This window comes from Argopecten irradians, chromosome 13 (genome assembly GCF_041381155.1).
Source record: "Argopecten irradians isolate NY chromosome 13, Ai_NY, whole genome shotgun sequence".
Taxonomy (NCBI): domain Eukaryota; kingdom Metazoa; phylum Mollusca; class Bivalvia; order Pectinida; family Pectinidae; genus Argopecten; species Argopecten irradians.
This window is the reverse complement of record NC_091146.1, coordinates 9,360,896-9,382,745: the sequence shown is the minus strand read 5'-3', so window position 1 is coordinate 9,382,745 and position 21,850 is coordinate 9,360,896. Positions and strand designations below refer to the sequence as shown.

At 34.9% G+C, this 21,850-nt stretch overlaps 1 protein-coding gene across 1 annotated transcript in view; it reads right to left on the bottom strand.

Moving 5' to 3' along the window:
• LOC138305466 (aminopeptidase N-like) overlaps window positions 1–21,850 on the bottom strand; it is a 53,520-nt gene that overhangs the window by 2,938 nt on the left and 28,732 nt on the right. The window contains exons 3-20 of the mRNA XM_069245701.1: window positions 16,776–16,885; window positions 16,317–16,486; window positions 12,022–12,142; window positions 10,082–10,236; window positions 8,750–8,863; window positions 8,232–8,369; window positions 7,683–7,748; window positions 6,896–6,961; window positions 6,217–6,380; window positions 5,729–5,817; window positions 5,286–5,410; window positions 4,769–4,824; window positions 3,996–4,143; window positions 3,376–3,449; window positions 2,793–2,897; window positions 2,358–2,525; window positions 1,746–1,886; window positions 394–475 (exon numbers count right to left, since the gene is read on the bottom strand). Coding sequence (XP_069101802.1) covers window positions 394–475; window positions 1,746–1,886; window positions 2,358–2,525; window positions 2,793–2,897; window positions 3,376–3,449; window positions 3,996–4,143; window positions 4,769–4,824; window positions 5,286–5,410; window positions 5,729–5,817; window positions 6,217–6,380; window positions 6,896–6,961; window positions 7,683–7,748; window positions 8,232–8,369; window positions 8,750–8,863; window positions 10,082–10,236; window positions 12,022–12,142; window positions 16,317–16,486; window positions 16,776–16,885 — 2,092 coding nt within the window. The remainder of the gene's footprint in view (window positions 1–393; window positions 476–1,745; window positions 1,887–2,357; window positions 2,526–2,792; window positions 2,898–3,375; window positions 3,450–3,995; window positions 4,144–4,768; window positions 4,825–5,285; window positions 5,411–5,728; window positions 5,818–6,216; window positions 6,381–6,895; window positions 6,962–7,682; window positions 7,749–8,231; window positions 8,370–8,749; window positions 8,864–10,081; window positions 10,237–12,021; window positions 12,143–16,316; window positions 16,487–16,775; window positions 16,886–21,850) is intronic.

Genomic DNA, 21,850 nt, shown 5'->3' with positions numbered 1-21,850 from the left:
ACGACAGTTTTATTCATTATAAAGTAATGCCTTGTAAATCAAATGTCAAAGAACATTGTATAACATTCCTTATTTTTACCTGGTTGCAAACTTATAGATATAATCACGGGTATCGCAGCAAATGGGAAATGAGATGACAAGGGTTGTTTTAAGTAAATAGCATTATGAAAACCCAGGCACTGGTGTTTTGGACGGCCACATTACGTTTTCAACAGGAACAAAAATATATCTCGTCCTTTAGTATAATTAAGGACAATACTTTGTTATGTCAAGTAAGGACAATGGAGTGTTAAACATAATGCACATGGGATGTAGATCAACTCAAGTTTAACTATGTTTAACTTGTACGTACAAACTTAATCATATATGTAAGTTATACTGATTGACATTTACCTGGTCTAACTCAAACTCCGTGTTGACGAATTGCGTCACTTCCGCTATGGTTTCTCTTAGTAAAAATCCGTCTCCTCCGAACCTATAAAAATGTAGATGTATTAAAATGTATTTAAATGAATTACCCGTTGTGAACATACAGAGTAACTTCCCTTGTGGGCAGGTTTCACAATCAATACCTTCCCGAAATGAATTCGCAAATGTATCAATATAAATCGAAGTTAAGCGGAACGGAAACACAACTTAAAGCTGAAAATGCAAGTTAAAACGTTTTTAATTGAAATTGAAACAAAAAAATAAATAAGCACACTTGTATTTCAAGCATCGTTTATGAAGACAATGCCCTATCACTGTCAGCCATTTTTGTCTGTCTGTATCCGGTGCTCTCACCGACCCCTATATAAGGCGCGTGAATCGACACACGTGCGCTCAGTCGATACACGAACAAACACACTTAGCAATTGTCCACTATGTATCACCTACTATTACGTAAACAAAACACTTACCTATAAAGTTATAATGGGCTTGTTTGGCAACATAATATGTCAAATCCTCTTAGCTGTCATTTACATGTTTGTCAAAATAAAATTTCCACACACGTGAATAGAAATCCAAATGATAAACCGGCCATATATCTCCATGTATATAATCGTAAACGATGTACTTGACTGGCAATGTGCACGTGACTACCTGTCCCGAACAAACGACAACAACCAATGGAACACACGTGTCGGTGTACGTGTAAAACCTGGTGTAAATTGAAGTGTTTCATTGGCTCGTTTTGGATATATTTTGGGATTTAGCTGACAAAACATTCATGCATTATTTCAATGAAACATTGTCAGGTGAGTGCAGTGATTATTTACAGTTTGACATTGTTATTTGCAAAATCGGGACATGTGTATCCGAGACAAGATATGTTTGGAATGACGCACGTGTGTCAAGTCATGTGGGTTGGTCAGTGAAGGTAACTAAGCAGAGCAAAAACGAAAAATGACTGCCACCTTCTTAAATACGACACTGTCATAACTAGGTAATGTCTCGAAACAAATATTTTATTTTATTCTATATTATTTCAAATGCATGTTTTTTTAACTTGCATTGTCAGCTTTAAAATAATAATTAAATAATATGGATTGAAAAATCAGTATAGAATCACATCTCATAAAATATATATATCATACTTATTCTGATAAATCATAGTCGTTTGAATCCTTATATAGACGTTCATACACGTATACCGATTTTTGTATCATTTTTAATAATTCAAACATGTCATTTGGATTGTTATAGCAAAGTTTCTATGCAATACATATAATACATTATTGTTTTTTTAAGAAACGACTGCTCACTGTTCATTGAGTTGTTCCCACTTGTTCATGAGGAGGTGGAGAGCGATCATACGTCCCAATGGATTCTTGGCGAAGTAGCTTACAACCAATCGTACGTCCTGCCTCTTTATTTTTGTCTCATCGAAAATCCAATTAGCATATCTGGTGCATTAAGTTATAACGGGTTTTTAATCATAATACAAATTAACACATACGAGGGAAAACTTTAAGTACACTCGTCAGTTTTGAATATCATGCATACGTTTGAGTATTTCATCAAAATGAAAAACGTTTACTAAAGAATGATATTTTTAAAATTGTATTATGTAAAATGTGTTAATAAACGAAAAACAACCATTTCGTGGGTTTGTATATGGGACATATTAGCGGAGGTTAAAATTCACCGTTCGTATTTATCGTCACATTATACAATACTATTGTTCTTAAAATGTCAATAGATTTCTGAATATTCCGAGCATGCTTCGAATTCATGAATTTCAGTACAATTGCGAATATAGAGCCCATCCGCTGAATTAAAGCAACAATACAAAAACCAGAATTAGAATTCACGCAAATTTACAGCGGAACCTCCATAATTCGGACACATATAATATTTGACACTTGTAGCCGTACCTCCATAACAGCCACGGTTTCTGAGTCTGTGCCAGAGCCTCCATCAACATCTGTCTCTCGGCCGCCACATTGGAGGCCAGTGACATGTTCCACACGTGGTCCCATTCCTCCACACTGCCCTCCCGTACTCCAACAGAGTATATAGTCAGGGAAAAGTGGGACGGGGGTCTGGACGGAACAAAATAAAGAGATGAAGAGTGCGACAACGGAAATTGGGATGATTACTACAAACTGACAAGAAGAAAGTAAATAATTTGGAAAATGCAAACAAAGCATTAACAACGTTACATTAATATTAAATATTTGATATATTCTCAAATTAAGATGAAATCAAAGAACGGCTTTGATCAGCAATAATATTGTTTTTCAGATACCAGATAGTGTAAACGCCTCGAGATGAAGATTTAACGACATACTTTACGTTGATATACTTACAAAACGCCATCCTCCTTCCATTGCCGGAATTTCTCCTTTGCGTAATCAATTGCCTTTGGTACGCCTACGTCACAGGCCGTAGTCAGTATCACTTCCCGGAGATATCTATGACATAGAAATGTTGGGATAAGTTACCTATATAAGGTAGATTTATCTTCATATCACAACAAATATTTCCGAAATAGCAAGGCTTCGTGTGTTATCCTTGAGCTCCAAACACCATAGGGAACGTTTGAATCAATATTTCAGTCGTCCATTTCAAAAGTGATACATTTATTTTCTTTAAGAGAAGAAAAGCTCAATTAAAAACATATCTTATAAAATGTATAAAATAAAGTCATTTAGCAAACATGTAAGAATGAACTTCCCTGTAAAAGATTTTAGTGAACCCATTTTGTTTGAACAATATAATGTTTAAGAAAAATACGCCTGGGATTACAAATACACGATTAAAACTAAAGGCAAAATGTTTCATTTCTTTTGAAGAAAAAAAACTACGTTGAAGTCATGGTTACCGTATTTTGGTGATATGGTATTAAAATTGCTGATAGAGATATGTTTCTCTGGCACAAATAAAGCTTACTTTTCTGGTAAGATTCCACCAGTCGAAGTACCGACCTTGTCAAATACCGGAGCCACTAGATCATGTAGGTATTGCTGCAAGTAAAAATAATTTAATACATATTAAAACCTCACAAATCTCTTTCTTAGAACTTCACTTATCAGGCTAAATGGTATATTTATAAACGAGTTGTTAACATCGAAGGGTAGACAACTTACTTGAATGCAAACACAAATGCTATTTTCTGATGTATTTGTTTTCACATATTCAGGATATTAAATCAATAACAATGCATGTATTTTATTTAATCTTAAATCCGTGGCACGAAAAGTTTTTATGCTTAGGAAAAACTATTGTTTTCGTTATAAGAGCGTTATCACGGAAATCCACAAATTCAAAACGCCATCGAAATGTTATCGTGGTTGGGGTAGTTGAGCTGCGATATTTACCCTTTACTACTATGTCTCTTATAGGAAGCAGCGAAATACTGACCATGTGAATTTAAAGCGTTGTTCAGGATATATTATAATATAGGTCCATATACATTCTGTATTTCACGGCCTGTATATATATATTAGTACGTTATTTATTAGTTTACTGTCTACATGACTGTGCCTATTACTAGGCTATGTCATACTTACCCTAAGTAGTATATATGCTCCCTGTTTTGACAGCATGCCCTTGATGAACCTGATGGACTCCAGCAGCGCCTCCCAGGGGACGTAACGCTCCTCCTTATCAAGGTAGGTGGTCATGTTAAACGCAACTTCATAATCAAGTAATTTGGCCCTGAAAGAAAGACGTACAGATTAATGACGATTCATCGCTAATTATATACATGTATGGATAATTCTAGATGTAAAACGCAACATTTTGCTAAATATAGTTTAGCTCTTCCATACATATGATTATTGTATCACAGAAATGTACTGATTTTAGAAGTTCAGACTGCAAATTTATGATGATTCATTGTTTATCATACAAATACATGTACATACATTTATATCATGTAATATGTTTTATAATATCATAATATACACTGTAGTTAGCCTTTCCATAAATATGATTATGATAACACAATTTCTTAATAACGTAATTGTGGTATTGTTTTTTGTTTTATTATCTCACTATTCCAAACCAGTAACGTTTTTATGAATGAATTATGCACTTTACAATGAAGTTAAATATCTCTATAATATAATACACAGTTTTTTTTATTAGTCAATGGGTCTTTTTCTACAACAACATTAAAAATATCTTCAAGATGATAATACCCCTAGATTATTCGCATATTCCCATTACTTCTCTGCATCCATCCAGTTAAGTGCGCGAAATATGTTTCTTAAGAAAAAACGCAGTGTTTACTGTTACACATTAAAGAAAATTATTATGGATCATTCAAATGACACATTACCTTGCTAAGTTAAACGCATCGCCTATAAGCCCCGCTCTGTTTGCTTCAGGGAAAACCTAAATGTTAATAGAAATATTATCGATAAATATATATTGTATCATCCATGTGCATCATTCATACATGGAAGTAAGAAAATGAAAATTATCGGAGCAGTATGCAAGAATGCGAGTATCAAATCCCAAATTTTAAAGATACCTAGTCAACGCCGAGGAATAGACATGTATTCACGATTACTAGACTAAGTAGTATTTGGCATTGTTATTTCTTTTAAGTTTGCTGTTTTTCACAATATGCTCCAAGACAACAAGAGCAACTCCCATTTATTGATGAAAAATACAAAACGTACCATTATTATTACATAACTGGTTTATAACAGTTTTTTCCAATACCTAATGTCTCGATATATAAAATTTTAACACTATGAGACTGTTTTTATATTTCTGCATGATAACAAAATAATTTAAGGTAATATATAAAGAAATTGTTCGTGTGAAAAAGAGTATGATGTCTACTGTACCGTATGATCTGTGTTAAGTTGGTCCGCCAGAGAGCGCCACATACTCAGTTCATAATTAACACGATAGAAGCCGATGTAATCCACGTTACCCAGAATCCACTGGCTCTCACCTTTCGGAATCTTCGCTGATGTTGAAATACAAAGCATCATTATTACTTCTTCGTCTTGTCTTAATTAAGATCAAGGTGAACGTTCTACTTTTTTGTGTTAAAGTTCCGTGATATAAGCAATTGATCAAGTTAATTCTTGTGAGTCAATTGTAATCACGTCAAATTCCAAATGTTTTCAGGGACTTTGATTACGCCGCTGTTTCAGCCAATCAGAGACGGCGTTACAAATGACGCATTTGTTTTACGTAAGAGGATAGCATATTTGTAAACCAATGAAAATGCTCGTAGCAATCGAAGCAAGATTATAATATCATAAGGGATAAGGAAATTTACCGGAATCCATGTTGAGCCAGACCAATTTGGGGTGGTGGATATCTTGCTCCTCTTCGGTGATGTACGTAAACGGAATATGCCATTTGTAACTGTAATGGTACGTATGTACTAATTACAATTGTTATTATATTAAATTGGTCGAATTTCTAGTTCAAGTGTTCTTTACTTCATTATCTATTACTAATAAATATGACATTTTAACAAAATGACACGATATTATCAAAATCATTATTCAGGTAAAAAATATATCTCTGCATATTTGTTAAGTTTGTATTCTGATTGAAAAACATTTTCAAATAATACCTGGAAGTTACAATCGTAAACAATACAAATTATCAAAATATAAAACAAAAATAATTATTAGGTAAACTGCATCAGATATAGGAATAAATTACATACTGTTTTGGAACACCGGAAGACAAATAACCGGTAGTCCATGCAAGTAATTCTGAATATGAATGTCTTTTAAGATATGAAATAGTTCTTACTCGAAAGGGCTCGGATCCCCCATACTGGAGTTACCGTCCAGGAGGAAGCGGTCTTGTTCTAGTATGTAATCGTCGCCGTCTGATGTGAGGGTCACCACGGGGTAACCCATTTGTATGGTCCAAGTGTCCATGATCTCTCCTATATCAAATCTATGTCCAACTGCCTGAAGAACGAATACAGCTGATCAATATGAAGCTACTGTACATATTAAATTACCATATAACAGGATTTCTAATTAAAGCTACACTTCTACGGTAAATAAAATAAGCGTCCAGAGTTAGTACAATTTTAAGGATGTTAGGATATTTCGTGACTTTCTTGGCTTTCTAGCTAAATACTGAAACAAGGGTCATAGAAGTAATATCAAATGGATTTTCGAGATGACACGGGATCCCTTCAAACGGACGTCTGTAGGATGCGATTAACTTTAAATGGTAAATATGGGACAAAGAAGTTAATCTAACCGTGTGGACAAAAAATGTCAAATTTTCGAGGCGATCTACCCCTTTATTAAGCACAAAAAAACGAACAGGATTACATAATATGATACGAACTGTTCGTCAATTACACTTTTCTATCGGGATAAACCGGAACGTTCCGCCAAATGGAACACGCTGCTTATCTATTAATAGTCCACCGGAGATGAACCTGTGTAATGATAGAGTGAATTGTCATTACCTCTGAGAAAGTCTGCCATAACTGCTCCATCACGGCATTCTTGAATTTGTACCTCGTAACGTATACCTGGAGAAGGTAAAAATACACATTGCTTAAAGATATAGTCTTACTAGTTTCAGAGCATATCGCTTTTTCTGAAGATTCGGCTAAATTTTACACAATAATTATGAATAAACATATTATAGAGTTATTTCTCCTTTATAGTAGGTATTGATTGCGAAGTCATGTTTGTCCGGGCGTAATTCCTTACTTTTCAGAAAATTCGACGTGAAAGTCGCTCACAAAAAATGACGTCACAATGGCTACCTACCGGCAAGGGAGGTAGGTCTTTTATATGCAATAAATGGAATAGAATATACTCCAACACTTCTCAATAGCATTCTCTCTAGTCGGTATAGAGGAATACACCAGTTACAGCATTATTCAAAATATGATACTTCTCTTGTGAATCAAATCCTATCAAGTTGAAGTACAGTATAACTTGTCTAATCCGAATCACCGTGTATCACAGTATAACGTTGTCCTTCTTTCATATTAAAACCTTAATATTCCAGAAAACAGTCATTACAAACCAAATATGCTGTTTACGGTGACATCCGGTTTACACACGCTATACTGTACCAACATCATTCTGTATGATATTCAAAGTTATAATGTAATACATCTATACGTGTTAATGCTGCTTATTCCGAAGAGATGTTTAAATATACATGTTGTACGGAAGGAATTCATAAATGTATCTTCTAAATGAAGGGACAACATAATAAGACAATAAATGCCATAATACCTGTAAACCTGTTCTGAACTCCTCCCATCCGACAAACCCGAGTAACATTCTTAATACGGCCATCCCCTGGAAAGACAAGGTTGTAAAGCATTATCACAGAGTAATTAAACATTTTATATCCTAAATCAAACATTTATAAACCAATGATTGTTAAAACGTATGTGATAATTACTATTTCAGCATAATTATCTTATTGTACGATCTTACTATTCTGACATCACAAATGGGCCGCGGTGACCAAGCAAGTAGTTAAGATGTTCCGACATAAAATTTTCGGCCATACACCTCAAATTCATGTGAGGTCAGTTACTCACCGCTAGTTAGTCGTTTTTTTCTACTGGTAATCCGGCTTTTAACCTAACACATCCTTAAATAACCATGAATTTTAACAGGACATAAAATTACAGAAATAAAAAAACTATTTGACGTCACATATTTTCTTAATGTCACAGTTGTTACTTTCACAATGTTGGATCTTTATTGATACATACTTGTCCAACCTGAAAGTTTCTGTTTGTTTATTATTACAATGAGGCATTACGATTTTACCTTACTGTAGGATATGGCGTCAAAAGACTGCGTGATATCATCCGGAGTCAGGATTGGTGTAGAGACCGGATGTGACGTTGTTAAAGCATCTCGCACCATGACCGGAAATACCTCCTTGACGACTACATGGAGAGTGAACTGTACGTAAAAGTTTAATTGTAAGATACTGCATAGTTGAAGATGAAGAATTATTTGTATCAAATTGGTATTAAAAATTGGTGAAAAACAAACAATCATTTTGAAAGTGCGCAATGCTTCAACCGAAAACCAAATACAATGCAAATATCGTGTAAGTTGTATCACCAAACTCCAAACAACAAAGACAATAAAATTGTACCTGAGAAATTCTTACTCGACAAAGTTCATTTTTAATTATATAAACTAGCTTCTTTGTGCATATGTCATGAATTGATCTTGTTTCCTTTTTATATCGAAGCCTACATCAACTGTGTATGTAAAAACCAATTTATGTTCAGGTTTAGTATTGATAAGAGTGTTATAAACAATGTTAAACTTACCACTTCCCACTCAGGAAACACATGGTCCATAGCGAAGTACATAAGCAAACTGGCAAATCCTTCATTTAACCATAAATCATCCCACCATCTCATCGTCACCATGTTACCGAACCACTGAAAGAATTATGGAACAGAGCATAAATATGACCTTTACCATATTATGTTACCGAACCATTGAAATGATAATGAAACGGAATATAGTATCATTGCTATCTTGTGTCAGATGAAGCAGAGAATGATATCATTTTAGCATGTGGAATAATGAAACAGAACAAAATGTTATCGTTGCCATGTTACCAAAACACTGAAAGAATAATGAAACAGATTATACTATCATCGTTACCGTATTATTAAACCACTGAAAGTGTATCATTGTTATCATGTGGAATAATGAAACGGAACATAGTATCAATGTCACCTTGTTACCGAATCATTGAAAAAAAAATATATACACAAAGCATTATAGCACCCTTATTAATTTACCGAAACACTGAATGGATACAGAAACGGAACAAAGAATAATTGTCACCATATCACCGGACCACTGAATGAGTAAAGAACAAGATCATAGTAGCCAGATAAATACGAAGACAAATAAACAGAACATATGATAATCATCAGAATTGATTTACTTCTGAACTAAAGAAACTGGGTTTAAAATCACCATTACCATGTTACCGCAAAACTAAAGAAACAAAGCTTCTCTGGTGATTGTGAGGAAAAACGCTTCAAAGCAGATGAAAAAAAAAACATTTGTTTGTTTAAAGTATAGAGAACAGATCATGAGTGATACATATTGGAAATTGGTTGATATATCTGTTATAACAATATGTAATATGTAATAACATGATCTGTTTTGGATTTTATTCTAAATTAGTATTCGTTATTTTCATTTAAGGTTATGATGAAAAAAATTCTAACAGAAACTATGTTGTTAAAATGGCTTGTAATATGAAACATAATCGTTATACATTATTGATGCTTCGCCGCTCTGCTGACGAATTGTATATTTCCTTTATCAAAATATTTTCATTCAAAATCAAAATGATAAAAACTAATTGACTGCGTCCCGAAAACGTCCATGACACTTTGCGCCATACGTATGCATCCGAAACAAAACAAATTGTCTTATGTAATTTTAGTCAATGAAACCTTTACACAGCTAAACACAAAGTATTGTTATTATGATGAAGATCTCTCAGCGGTGGAGTATGTTTCAGTAATAATAGTTTTATTCTAATAAAGCGGCCTTGACAATACGCCGTACGACTTCGATGATAGATTTATACCAGGGAAGGAAGGGCGAAAGACACAATACATCACTAAACCTACCGTGTGTGCTATCTCATGTGCAACGATTAATGTGACCATCAACTGATTCTCACTGGACGAGACATCCGGCTCGAACAATAGGGCAGTCTCACGATAAATCACGAGACCCCAGTTCTCCATGGCACCGCCACTAAAATCAGGAACCGCCACGTGATCTGTAAAATATCAGAAGTGAATTGGATGAATCAAAGAGTTTAACGTACCGTCACGTAATCATTTCTGGGTACGTCTGTAAAATGTCAAATATTGTTTTTATCATAAGAATGGTATAAAGAGAAGTAACATGATTTCTGTATAAGTTGTTTAATAAAATAAAAATGATTTGAAATTTCTCGTTATAGTAGTGTGCCAGCTACTGTGTAGTGTGATTTGGCAATAACATTTCTATTCTCGATTTATAGATTTGATAATAATTCGCTGGATATAATAGCAAGCATGAGAGATAATCTTGGTTGTCATTTGTCCTCTTAATTCGCGAGATAACAATAACAAGCACGAGACAAAATCTTGGTTGTCATTTCGTCCACTTAATTCGCGAGATAACAATAACAAGCACGAGACAAAATCTTGGTTGTCATTTCGTCAACTTAATTCGCGAGATAACAATAACAAGCACGAGAGATAATCTTGGTTGTCATTTCGTCCACTTAATTCGCTGAATAACAATAACAAGCACGAGAGATAATCTTGGTTGTCATTTCGTCCACTTAATTCGCGAGATAACAATAACAAGCACGAGACAAAATCTTGGTTGTCATTTCGTCCACTTAATTCGCTGAATAACAATAACAAGCACGAGAGATAATCTTGGTTGTCATTTCGTCCACTTAATTCGCGGGATAACACAATTATAAGCACGAGAGATAATCTTGGTTGTCATTTCGTCCACTTAATTCGCTGAATAACAATAACAAGCACGAGAGATAATCTTGGTTGTCATTTCGTCCACTTAATTCGCGGGATAACACAATTATAAGCACGAGAGATAATCTTGGTTGTCATTTCGTCCACTTAATTCGCGGGATAACACAATTACAAGCACGAGAGATAATCTTGGTTGTCATTTCGTCCACTTAATTCGCGGGATAATAATAACAAGCACGAGAGATAATCTTGGTTGTCAATTCGTCCACTTAATTCGCGGGATAATAATAACAAGCACGAGGGATAATCATGGTTGTCATTTCGTCCACTTTATTCGCTGGATAACAATAACAAGCACGAGAGATAATGTTGGTCGTCATTTCGTCCACCTAATTCGCGGAATAACAACCACAAGCACGAGAGATAATGTTGGTCGTCATTTCGTCCACCTAATTCGCGGAATAACAACCACAAGCACGAGAAATAATCTTGGTTGTCATTTCGTCCACCTAATTCGCGGAATAACAACCACAAGCACGAGAGATAATCTTGGTTGTCATTTCGTCCACTTAATTCGCGGGATAACAACCACAAGCACGAGAGATAATCTTGGTTGTCATTTCGTCCACTTTGCGAGTATTTACATGTTAGGGCTGTATCTACATTTGCCCACTTTTTGTAATCTGATAACAAGCAGAATATTGTGACAAGGCTTATAGTCTCTTTCAGAGCAGTTAACCAATATTTACCCAAGTTTTAATTGAATTTCTCCTATGCTTATTTCATAAGGGTATCAATTTGGTCCCGGATATTGACCTTATAATATTGCGAAATTTAATCCTCGCGGATCATATGGTTTTTTTTATAATATATATATTTCACGACCGTGATTTAGGTATATAGTATATACTTATATATTAACATGTACTATCACAGATTAGTTCCTCTGAGTTCCTCTGAAAACCAGGAAAAAATACCAAAATTGGAATATGTTAAAATATGTATTAAAAATGAAAATCAATTGCAATAACGTTGCAAATTAATGAATCTCGTAAATGTGATTATGTGGTACAGACCGGCTTTAGGTACGACGTCCAATATCTGGAAGTATTTGATGAAGTAATCATACAGCTGTACTGCTATGTCTAGGGCGTATAGAGTCTGGTTGATCTTGTTTGGTTGTGACCAGATCCTTAACTGAAAACGGAACAGCAAGACGATAATTATATAATCATACAACGAATGTATTTGTTGTATTTATCCAACATTGCCTTTGAACATTAACTACAACAATGAAAAAAAATTATTAGTAAAAAAATCTGAGGGTATGACCTACATGTGCTTAACCGAAAGACTAAAAATCCCAATAGAAAAGGTAGACTACTGGAGTTACAATTCAATATTAGTCATTGTGATATTTATAGTAGACAAGAGAAATAGATTAATCTTTGTAATTCGTTAAAGATATATTTTATACCATCATACAAGGCCAGATATATGTTTCAGAAAATTGTCAATATTTTCTGATACCGAACAGCGAAATTCAATGGGTCATAATATTTCTAGGGATAGGCTATGGGTTCCCCGGAAAATCAACACGACCTGTAGTGGTGAATCATAGGCACTACTACAAGTCTCCCTACTACATTCAGAAGGGAACACTACAACGTATACCTGGGGTATCTTTGGATATTTTTCTTATGGAGATATAACACACAAAACTGAGTACTTCACAGTGATAGTACACTCAAAGTTCTGTGTTATAGCTCACGAACACAAACAATTATTTGGATTATGAAAATAAGTTAATTCAGGTTACCTTTTCAAAATAACAATTTCGTCTCTTTTTTCTATGAAATCATTACGCCCGTATATCTATCAATCAGAAACGACGTTACGAACATGCGAGTCCATTGTCTAATAAAGGAAATTTGAAGCCAATGAAAATGTATTATAGTCGATTAACTATTTAAAACTTACGAGTAATTGATGAATAATTTCGCCCCGAAATTAAATTTCGCGATTGTCAGTGAAATAAACGAAATTAAACACGTCATGAATAGTATCAACTATATCGCACAATGGGTCGTATTCCAGAGACTTTGACTTTTTTCAGAATTTTAGCTATGTAACAATCTAAGGAAGTCAATTTAGAAAGTGATAGGTTCTACTAAGTAGAGACCCATGAGTCTATGTTAGGATCCAGCTACCGGAATATTAATTTTCTGCGTCGTATAATTTATGTTAGCGACAGTATGCTGTCGTTACAACGTAAACGACATTGATTCGATCAACAAAGGAGTATTCTTGATATTAATAAATCGGTTCCATAAATCGCCAGCAATCAAAACAATGAAATATTGTTTAATATCAGTCTCCGTTAACGTCTGTGGTCGTTATACCGGGACGAAACAATCCTCTCCATTGTTCTACTCCACAGATTGTCTGCCTGTAGAGTGTAATGGCCGCTGATTGCGGGGGAGGGAGAAGTATAACTGTATGCGGGGGAGGCTCGTTCTGGTCTGTAACCACTCATCAGGGCAGATGTATGTCTGTACTACACGTGTCTATCAACGGCCAGTTAAAACAAGTCAGCTTTTGGTACTTCAGACTGTTTGTACCTTCTTCAAACCAGCTTCCAGTGATTGGTCATCAAACACCAGGTCAGATAAATGCTCTCACACGTTAAACTGTATTTGTAGATTTTATTGTTTAGGTATCGGTTCAATTATTTCGTTTGTTGTCTCATATATGAGGTGTCCAGAAGCCGCATACACTTTCCATTTTTGAAAATGATCTAATCATCAATTTGTTTATTAATTGCTTCAAACTAACAACGCTTGGTCTGTTGGTCGTGCTCTTCAAACCAGACAAGCATACAATGCAGCATTACACATGCACATCTGACAGGAATCTTAAACTATTGCGTAAACAAAACCTTTGAAGATAAACAATGACCTACTTGATACATAACCGACACTAAAATTTGTTTATGTTCTCATGTGTTCCTTTCTAATATATCTTGATAGGGATATCTGCGGAGCACCTATTGAACGAATTAGATCAAAACATATGTTCTGCTTCCACTTATCTTGCAAACCGAATCATGTTGACGCAAGAAGTGAAATAAAATTGTTAAGCTTTCTCGATATCTTTCAACAGTCACAAGGTTTATGGTTTATGTAATGTTCAAGGTTTCATCTTAAATGTCAACAAGGCGTTTCCATGAGAGCTTGGAACCGTGGTTTTTGAAAACTAAATATGTCCAGACTTTTTTTACTAATCAGAAAGTCTAAATGCTAGTGAAGTTATTCAAACTGGTAGTTGACAGGTACTGGCCGCTAGTTTTTTCGGTTATTATCAACCTCCAACCTGGCCCATCCCTTAATTACTTTGGTTGTTAAGATTATGTTAAACAAAATCAAACAACCCTAATGTCATAAAATTGAGTTAAACACAAAACAACGAAGACCACACAGAAACCTACACCAAAAACTACACTGCCATAGACTATACAGTTGGACTGAAAGCGAAACAAGCATCCAGGAAAGAGAGAGGCTTAAGATTAACTCTAATCCTATTAATTAACACTGCAAAATTCATGGTCATCAAAATTCTTAACTATATACATCTAAAAGGGAATTGTGTTATTTAGATTTTTAAGGACGTAACCCCGTTAATCTGGGTCAGCTTATCGGCGATCAGCTGTCTCAGAGAAGTCGTTTGCTTTAAATTGCATTCATTATTAAAATAAGTGTTATTACTTCAATATCAATGTCTCTATCATTCATTCACTATTTGCCACAATGACGCTTTACGCCCTTAGTTCTTAGTAAATACTTAAACGTCTGGATTAGATGTAAAGAAAATAGAAATTGAAAGGTTTTGGGTCATACATTTATTCCTCAACCATGATAATTGCAGAAAACACGTATGATTTTAGCGCGTCATGTTGAAATATCTGTACAAAAATGCAATTTACACACAGTAAACAACAAACAATACCCATCATTCCTTATATTTACATTTCGACCGACCACTTCATTTTCAAATTTAATGTTCAAATAAAACCAAACTCTGTTTTTTCAATGTTATACGATGGTTGGAACAGCCGGTCAATTGCTGAAATCCAGAAACAACTGTCTTCAATTTTGCGGGAAACGTTGTCAAATTCTGAGAGTACACAAATTAAAGTTCCACATTAACTTTATCTTTTTTCATCCCATTTATACAATATTTGTAAAATATTTCATTTGCTGATATATAATTCACATTGCATTCATACATGCAGTATATTGAAGATTTGTCATACAGATACAATAGGCGTAATTGGATGTGCATCCACACTACTTGCGAAAGTCAGTATTCCAGTGTGAGTATTCCTACGCGGCAACCACTGCGTTTACGCAAGTGTAAACGATTTTGCAGTTGGTAAGATTACATAGCAAAGGGAAAACGGAAAAACAAATATTAACTTATCAGGTTGTCTTTAGTTGATGTAAAATTCGTTTGATGTTGTGTTCTGTTCACTGTCATGTCGATACAACACGACTCAACGTTATACGTTGTAATTCGTCTTTGTATTCGGTTCCAACCAATTACTTTTAAAGACAGTTTGGACATATTATCCAATTGCCATAGGAATGCAATTACGAAATTTTCTTATTAGCTTGATTGACATTTGTCTTCATCTCAATATATTGATGACGTCAATTTATACATTCACGCTAATTTGATAGCATGATTACCGTAGAGCATGGCATCCCGATGTATAATGCTGCGTTTTACCAATTGATATGATATAGAATAGTTCAAGTGAAAATGATTGATTATACACACTCACATCAATATCAGCAAGTTTGGAATAGGGATATGTACACTAAATGTGTTTTGACCTCCGCCTAGAAATAATTCCCTCAAAATGCATACATTTGGTGAAGTCAATTTGAAGCGCAAAATTCATTTTGAAAAATTTACAACGATCACGATTTCGCGCATTTAGAATAACCGTTATATCAAAGTCTCGCAGAACATTCAATTAGCGCTACTATGTGTAGGTATCTTAAATGTACGTTTACAGAAGTTACACCGTGTGGCCAGTGTGGCTGGTATCTAAAAACACACGGTACGGATATTAGCATAATACAGAATTATCTGTCCTTACCAAAACGTATCGATCGTGACGTCAACATTTTGTGGGCGTCATTTTCCTTGAAAAATGTGACGTTAAGAACACAGAAACATAACGTAACAACTTGGACATATCCAATTGTCTTCAGTATACGTAAACACGTCTAATTTGATTTCTGTCTATATACAACCGAGTTTATGTTATATATCTATATATATTATATAATGACCTTGACCTTACCTCGTAGTCACCCGGAAGGATAACCTCGTTGTAGGTGAAGTCGGACACGACGATAGCCAGCAGGTACGTAGACATGATCGGGGTCTCGTGGTAGTTTACTCTCAACCATCCGGGCTCTGTAGACAGGTACTGTTCGGACTCCACGGGCATGTTACTAAGGGCAGTGTAACCTTGGTAACGAAACAAGGCGACAGTGAAGTATAAGTGCGCTAACATTTTGCTAGTGGCATACCAATGCTTATAGCTTATGACGTCTCATTAATTTTACATTTTTTGTGGATAATTGAAGTAAAACTTTAGTCTGATATTAAGTATTGTATGTGGAATAAAAACTGAAAAACTCCTTTGCAAAGTTAGAATGCAAGCAAGAAATATCAAAAATATACTTACAGCCAATAAATGAAGGATTAAATAAATACAAATAAAATAAAACTTGTCATTGATGTTAACAACATCTACCTTCCTCATGTTGTATAGATACTTTAAATGTTGCTTTCATGTCCGGTTCGTCAAAACAAGGGAATACTTTTCGTGCGTCTGTGGATTGTAGCTGGGTAGCGGCTAGGTATCTAGCGAAGAGAAAATAGTCAATTAATAAACATGTTATACTCCTTTGCGTAGGATTTAACTAAAATCTACATATTAAATATTATCGATATAAGCTTATCTATTTAAAGATGGTCCACCTCCGAAAGAGCATAAATAAGACTCTTTTGAACAAAGGTGTATTTCTATTATTTGACTTTTGATTCCTTTAATGATGTTATTTACAAAATGATTCTGTATTTTACAATAATTTTGTCTTATACAGACATGAGGGTACAGAGACATTTCCATCATGCTTGAACTTCATTGTAAATTTTATCTCAAAGCTAGTTTTGTGCGTTATTCAATTATCATTTTGTTTAATATTTGCGGTCATATGTAAATATCATCATTATTTTTTTTACGGGAGAGGACGTGTTATAGGTTTACAACTTGTGTCTAATCCCATTTGTATATAACGTGCAAATAAAATATGTTTACATCAAATTAATCGTGTTTAAACACAAAAATACATATAATATAATTTTGGTGCGTGGGTAATAAATATTTCATTCCATAAAGGGCATAGTGACCTTGAGTTGTTTTCGGTACGCAAGTAATCATTGTTAATACTCTATATCAAAGTGAAATAAGAAGCTCAAACTTTTCAATGGTGGTAATGGTGTAAAATAAGAAACTTCTGTAACCGAAGCGAAATAATAGTTCGTCTTCTCCTGTTTCTCATAGAGAACACCTACCATTCGTCAGCGGCGTAGCAGCTTAAAAGGTGTATAGAGATGTTTATTGGAAGTAAAACATTTTGATAGCTTCATGAAGACGTATCAATTGTTGGTTTAGCCGTATCAGCCACCAGCCAAAATCCAAGGTATTGGGATGAACCCGATAAACAGTATACATATGCTTGGTCTCAATATACTGAATGGGGATTTTCTCTGTATTGTGTGACTATCAAACCGGTCAATAATTTCTGGGATTTGTTTTTTGTTTTAAGCAAAAAAAATTCGAAAACAGCGGAAAGTACTTTATTTACATAGACAACCAGGAAACATAAGGAACTTATCGTATGTTGGTACAGTGTTTTGTTATTTAGGCCGCGTTCTAGAACAAATATGAACAACACATCGAATAGTTATGAGATAAACATATCAATTGCGAAGGAAACCTACATTAAAAAGTCATTCCTGTACTCAATTCAGGTCACTTACGACATCTACTTTTATATCGTAATCGTGCAATTTCAATGACACCGACCTTAAAGTATTAGCAATGGAAAACTACATCTAGCACTTTGGATAGGATAACAGTAATATATCAAGCAAATCATGACATTGCAGCTACATTTAAACTACGTTATATCAGGTTTATCTTTCCTTGTCAACGGGAGACAGTAATCCCCTCTGATGGAGGAAGAGTTGTCTTATCTTGTTTTGCGTGTAATATGTGTTAGCATATCCGGATATAGGTTATGTACAAGAAACGTTATCCTATATCGCACTTTTCTTCACCGAATGTGTAATGCGTTATCTTGGTACAGTGTAAATCTGGAGCTAAAACATTTTATTTCAAAAATAAATCGCTAAGTGTCAAACTGTCGTAACGTCAGCATTGCTCTTAATTCATATAAGATAAACTCATACAGTGTTGTACATCGATAAGAAGTGTATAAATGAAGATATATAGCTAATGTATATATCCTCTGTAATATATTATCATAGCAAGGGACTGTATGAAGAAGCAACTAGTCAAACTGTGACAATTGTGTCGATCAAAAAGAATAGAATAGGTACTGTTTTGAATTAGTTGTGTTCGGTCGATCAGGTTTAGCGGCCTACTAACCGCCAGGATCATTCAAGAACGGCTTCGGCTGCGTGTCGCGGTGTATGAAAAAATGCATGTGTGTAGCCTGTGATGTGGTATGGTAGGTATCCATGTACCATTTGTAGAACAATTCCACTAAAACATGCCGCCGAAGACACCGAGCAAGCACATCCCACCCGGCAACATTAAACTTTCTTTACTGAAGATATCAGTATCATAATCTGGAATAAAACACAGAGATAAAGGAATATGTAGCTTAGTTTATTTTCCTGATTTTTGTTGGTTTGTTTGTTAAAAATAATCGTGTTATTTAAACATTGGCCGAGTGGTTAATATACCCCTATATATCACTGTAAACCCTCCACTTCTGGGTCGTCAGTTGAAATCCCATGTTGCCAGATACTGATAACTACATGTATTAGGTGGTTTTCCTCCAGGTACTTTCCACCAATAAACCTACCATGTCCTGCCATATGACAAACCGCTACAAGGTTTGTTCCGTTGTTGCTGTTAAACGACAATGAAATATAACTACATCGAAATGTTTTATTTAACGTAAAACACGGTCATAACGAACCTCTTGTGACCATCAAAATCACTCGCTTATAACATTAGTTCGTTATATCCATAATGCAGATATCGTATAAGGACCTTGACTGGAAGTGAAACATGCTACGTAATAACCATAAATCCGTTGTAAGTGTGTTCGTCATACTACGTTAAATCTAGTATTGTCACTATTGCTTTATTCCGAATTTGCATATTTATAAAGGTATATGTACTTGCGAGTAGGTTTTGATTGTGACTTCATGCGTTTGCGAGCGTAGCGTCATACATTTCGGAAAAAACGACATGAATTGCGCTCACAAAATAATGACGTATCAATCGATACCTACCCACACGGAAGCTAACTTTGTAATATGCAAAGACGGATAACCACGAATATTTATACCAAAAAATAATATAAAAGTTCCAAACTACCACAGTTTACACGAGTATTTAACAGTAAATTGTCCGTCATCTAGGACAATAGTAAGGCACTATCTGGCATCAACACAACACTGTACCGGAAACGGTAAACTTCTGTTGATAGACAAATGTTTATATCAACTACTGTGAATTGTTTTATTACTTATCCGTTATATGTCTCGTTTATTGATTTACACACGGTATGTTTATGTCTAAAACGGTAACACATAAATAGAGTAGTTACGAAACAGAGGCTTATCAACTGTAAAACAATTACCGTTATGTCGTTTACGAAACTGTGACCTTCAATAAATGGCTACTAATCCTTAATATAAGATCTGCAGACAGATACGTCTTTCCTGCAGGGAAAGTTTCGTATAGATTTTTGATAATTTGCCTTCATAGGTCTATCCACGAACAAAATTTCTTTTATCACTTTACGTAGCCATACCCAACAGAATACGATTACTATATATGTACCCCTATCTATAAAAAAAACCAATTCGATTTATATTTTTTTAACAAAAGTCGACAAATGGAAATAAAGTAAATCACAAAGACCCGCCCTGACTTTTATCTTAAAATATATTTTAAATTTCTCGAGGGTTTGAAGGTAATATGATGAATCAGCGATCCCCACGTGCTGTGCATACGTATATGAACTATATTCCGCAATCTGCAATCATGATGCCCGAAATGGGTTCGGATTTTATTAGTTTAACGTGCTATTAACAGGCAGGGTCATGTGAGGACGTTCAAAGTTTGTTGGTGGAGGAAAGCCGAAGTACATGGAGAAAAACCACTGACCAGTGGTCGAAACCGGACAATTATCCCACATAATATGTCGAGACATCTTAACAACTTGGCCACCGTGGCCCCTTTGTCCGAAATGACCGAAATCATGGGATTATTTCCGTGTCCGTGGCTAAACAATCAGTAACGCCGAGTTAAATATATTATTGATACGATGACTTTATTTATTCTATTGAATATGATATTTATTATATTGTTTTTACCAGTATTTACACTTATATATCCTACAGCGTTTCAAATATTATTTACATGTAGCGTGCAATAGAGCACTCGGACAAGTTTGCACCTCTCTATATTTTTTTTAAATCATGATAAACAACTGCACTTAAAAGGAAAGTTAAATTCTCTCTTTAGAACTAAATAAAAATATTGGCATATTTTACCCGGCTATTCAAATTGACACTAGTATTCATCAAATTTCAATAAAGTACGTCTGATTTCAGAAGTTTAAAATCCCGCCTCCATAAGGATGTCACCATCCAAACGTGATCAAATTACTACCAGTGATTTTCAAGAAGTTGATATTGTGATCTTTCACGGACGACGGACACCATAGACAGTATGGTATAAGCTCAATTGGTCCTTTGGATCAGATGAGTTAACAATAGAGTACATCTAATATCACCCTTATCACCATTTTACTTCCTAGACAAATTCGACTGTTTATGTACTCGAACCCATCGCACTATGCTAACAACTTTAGAAGGCTCCCCAACGCAAACTACAGGAAACGGCCGTGTGATGAGATAAAGCATAATTGCTTCTCGACCCGAAATAAGATACACTTACGCTGAAGCCCTGCTCGTGTAAACTCTAAAACGGTTGTCTTAGCATGTGATTAGATAATTAATATCATTGTCTTCCAGAAAGCACAGAGTTCCCCTGGGGAGATATCATTAATCAGAACAGACAAATCCAACGTGAAGAGTAACGAGCCCCGTTACTGCTACTTCCCTGACGCAGATTCGTGCCTAACTTTAATTTACCATCAGCTTCAGCTTACGTAGTACGATACCTCCCTCAGAGCGCGTGCTTCTTGTGCGCGTGCCGCAAAATTGACTAATCTGTGCACAATATTACTTTTACAAAAAGAGAGGATCGCTGTTTTATAGAATGCTCAATCGGAATCTTTAATAAAATTATTTATTGTTGGACATTTACAAGCTCAATATCAAAACCTTTCATTTTACATTGTGAAATAAAAACACCGCATCCTGTACCCTTTCTGTTCAAATATCTACTCCCTGGACCTACTTCCTAGTTTAACAATTTTGATTATATTTCATTTCTTGACTTAAATGTAATTGTTCACTTGTGCTAGGTGTGTGGATGATTGTCGATTATGCATATTGTTGCATCCCTTGTTACCTTTTATTTATACTGGTAAT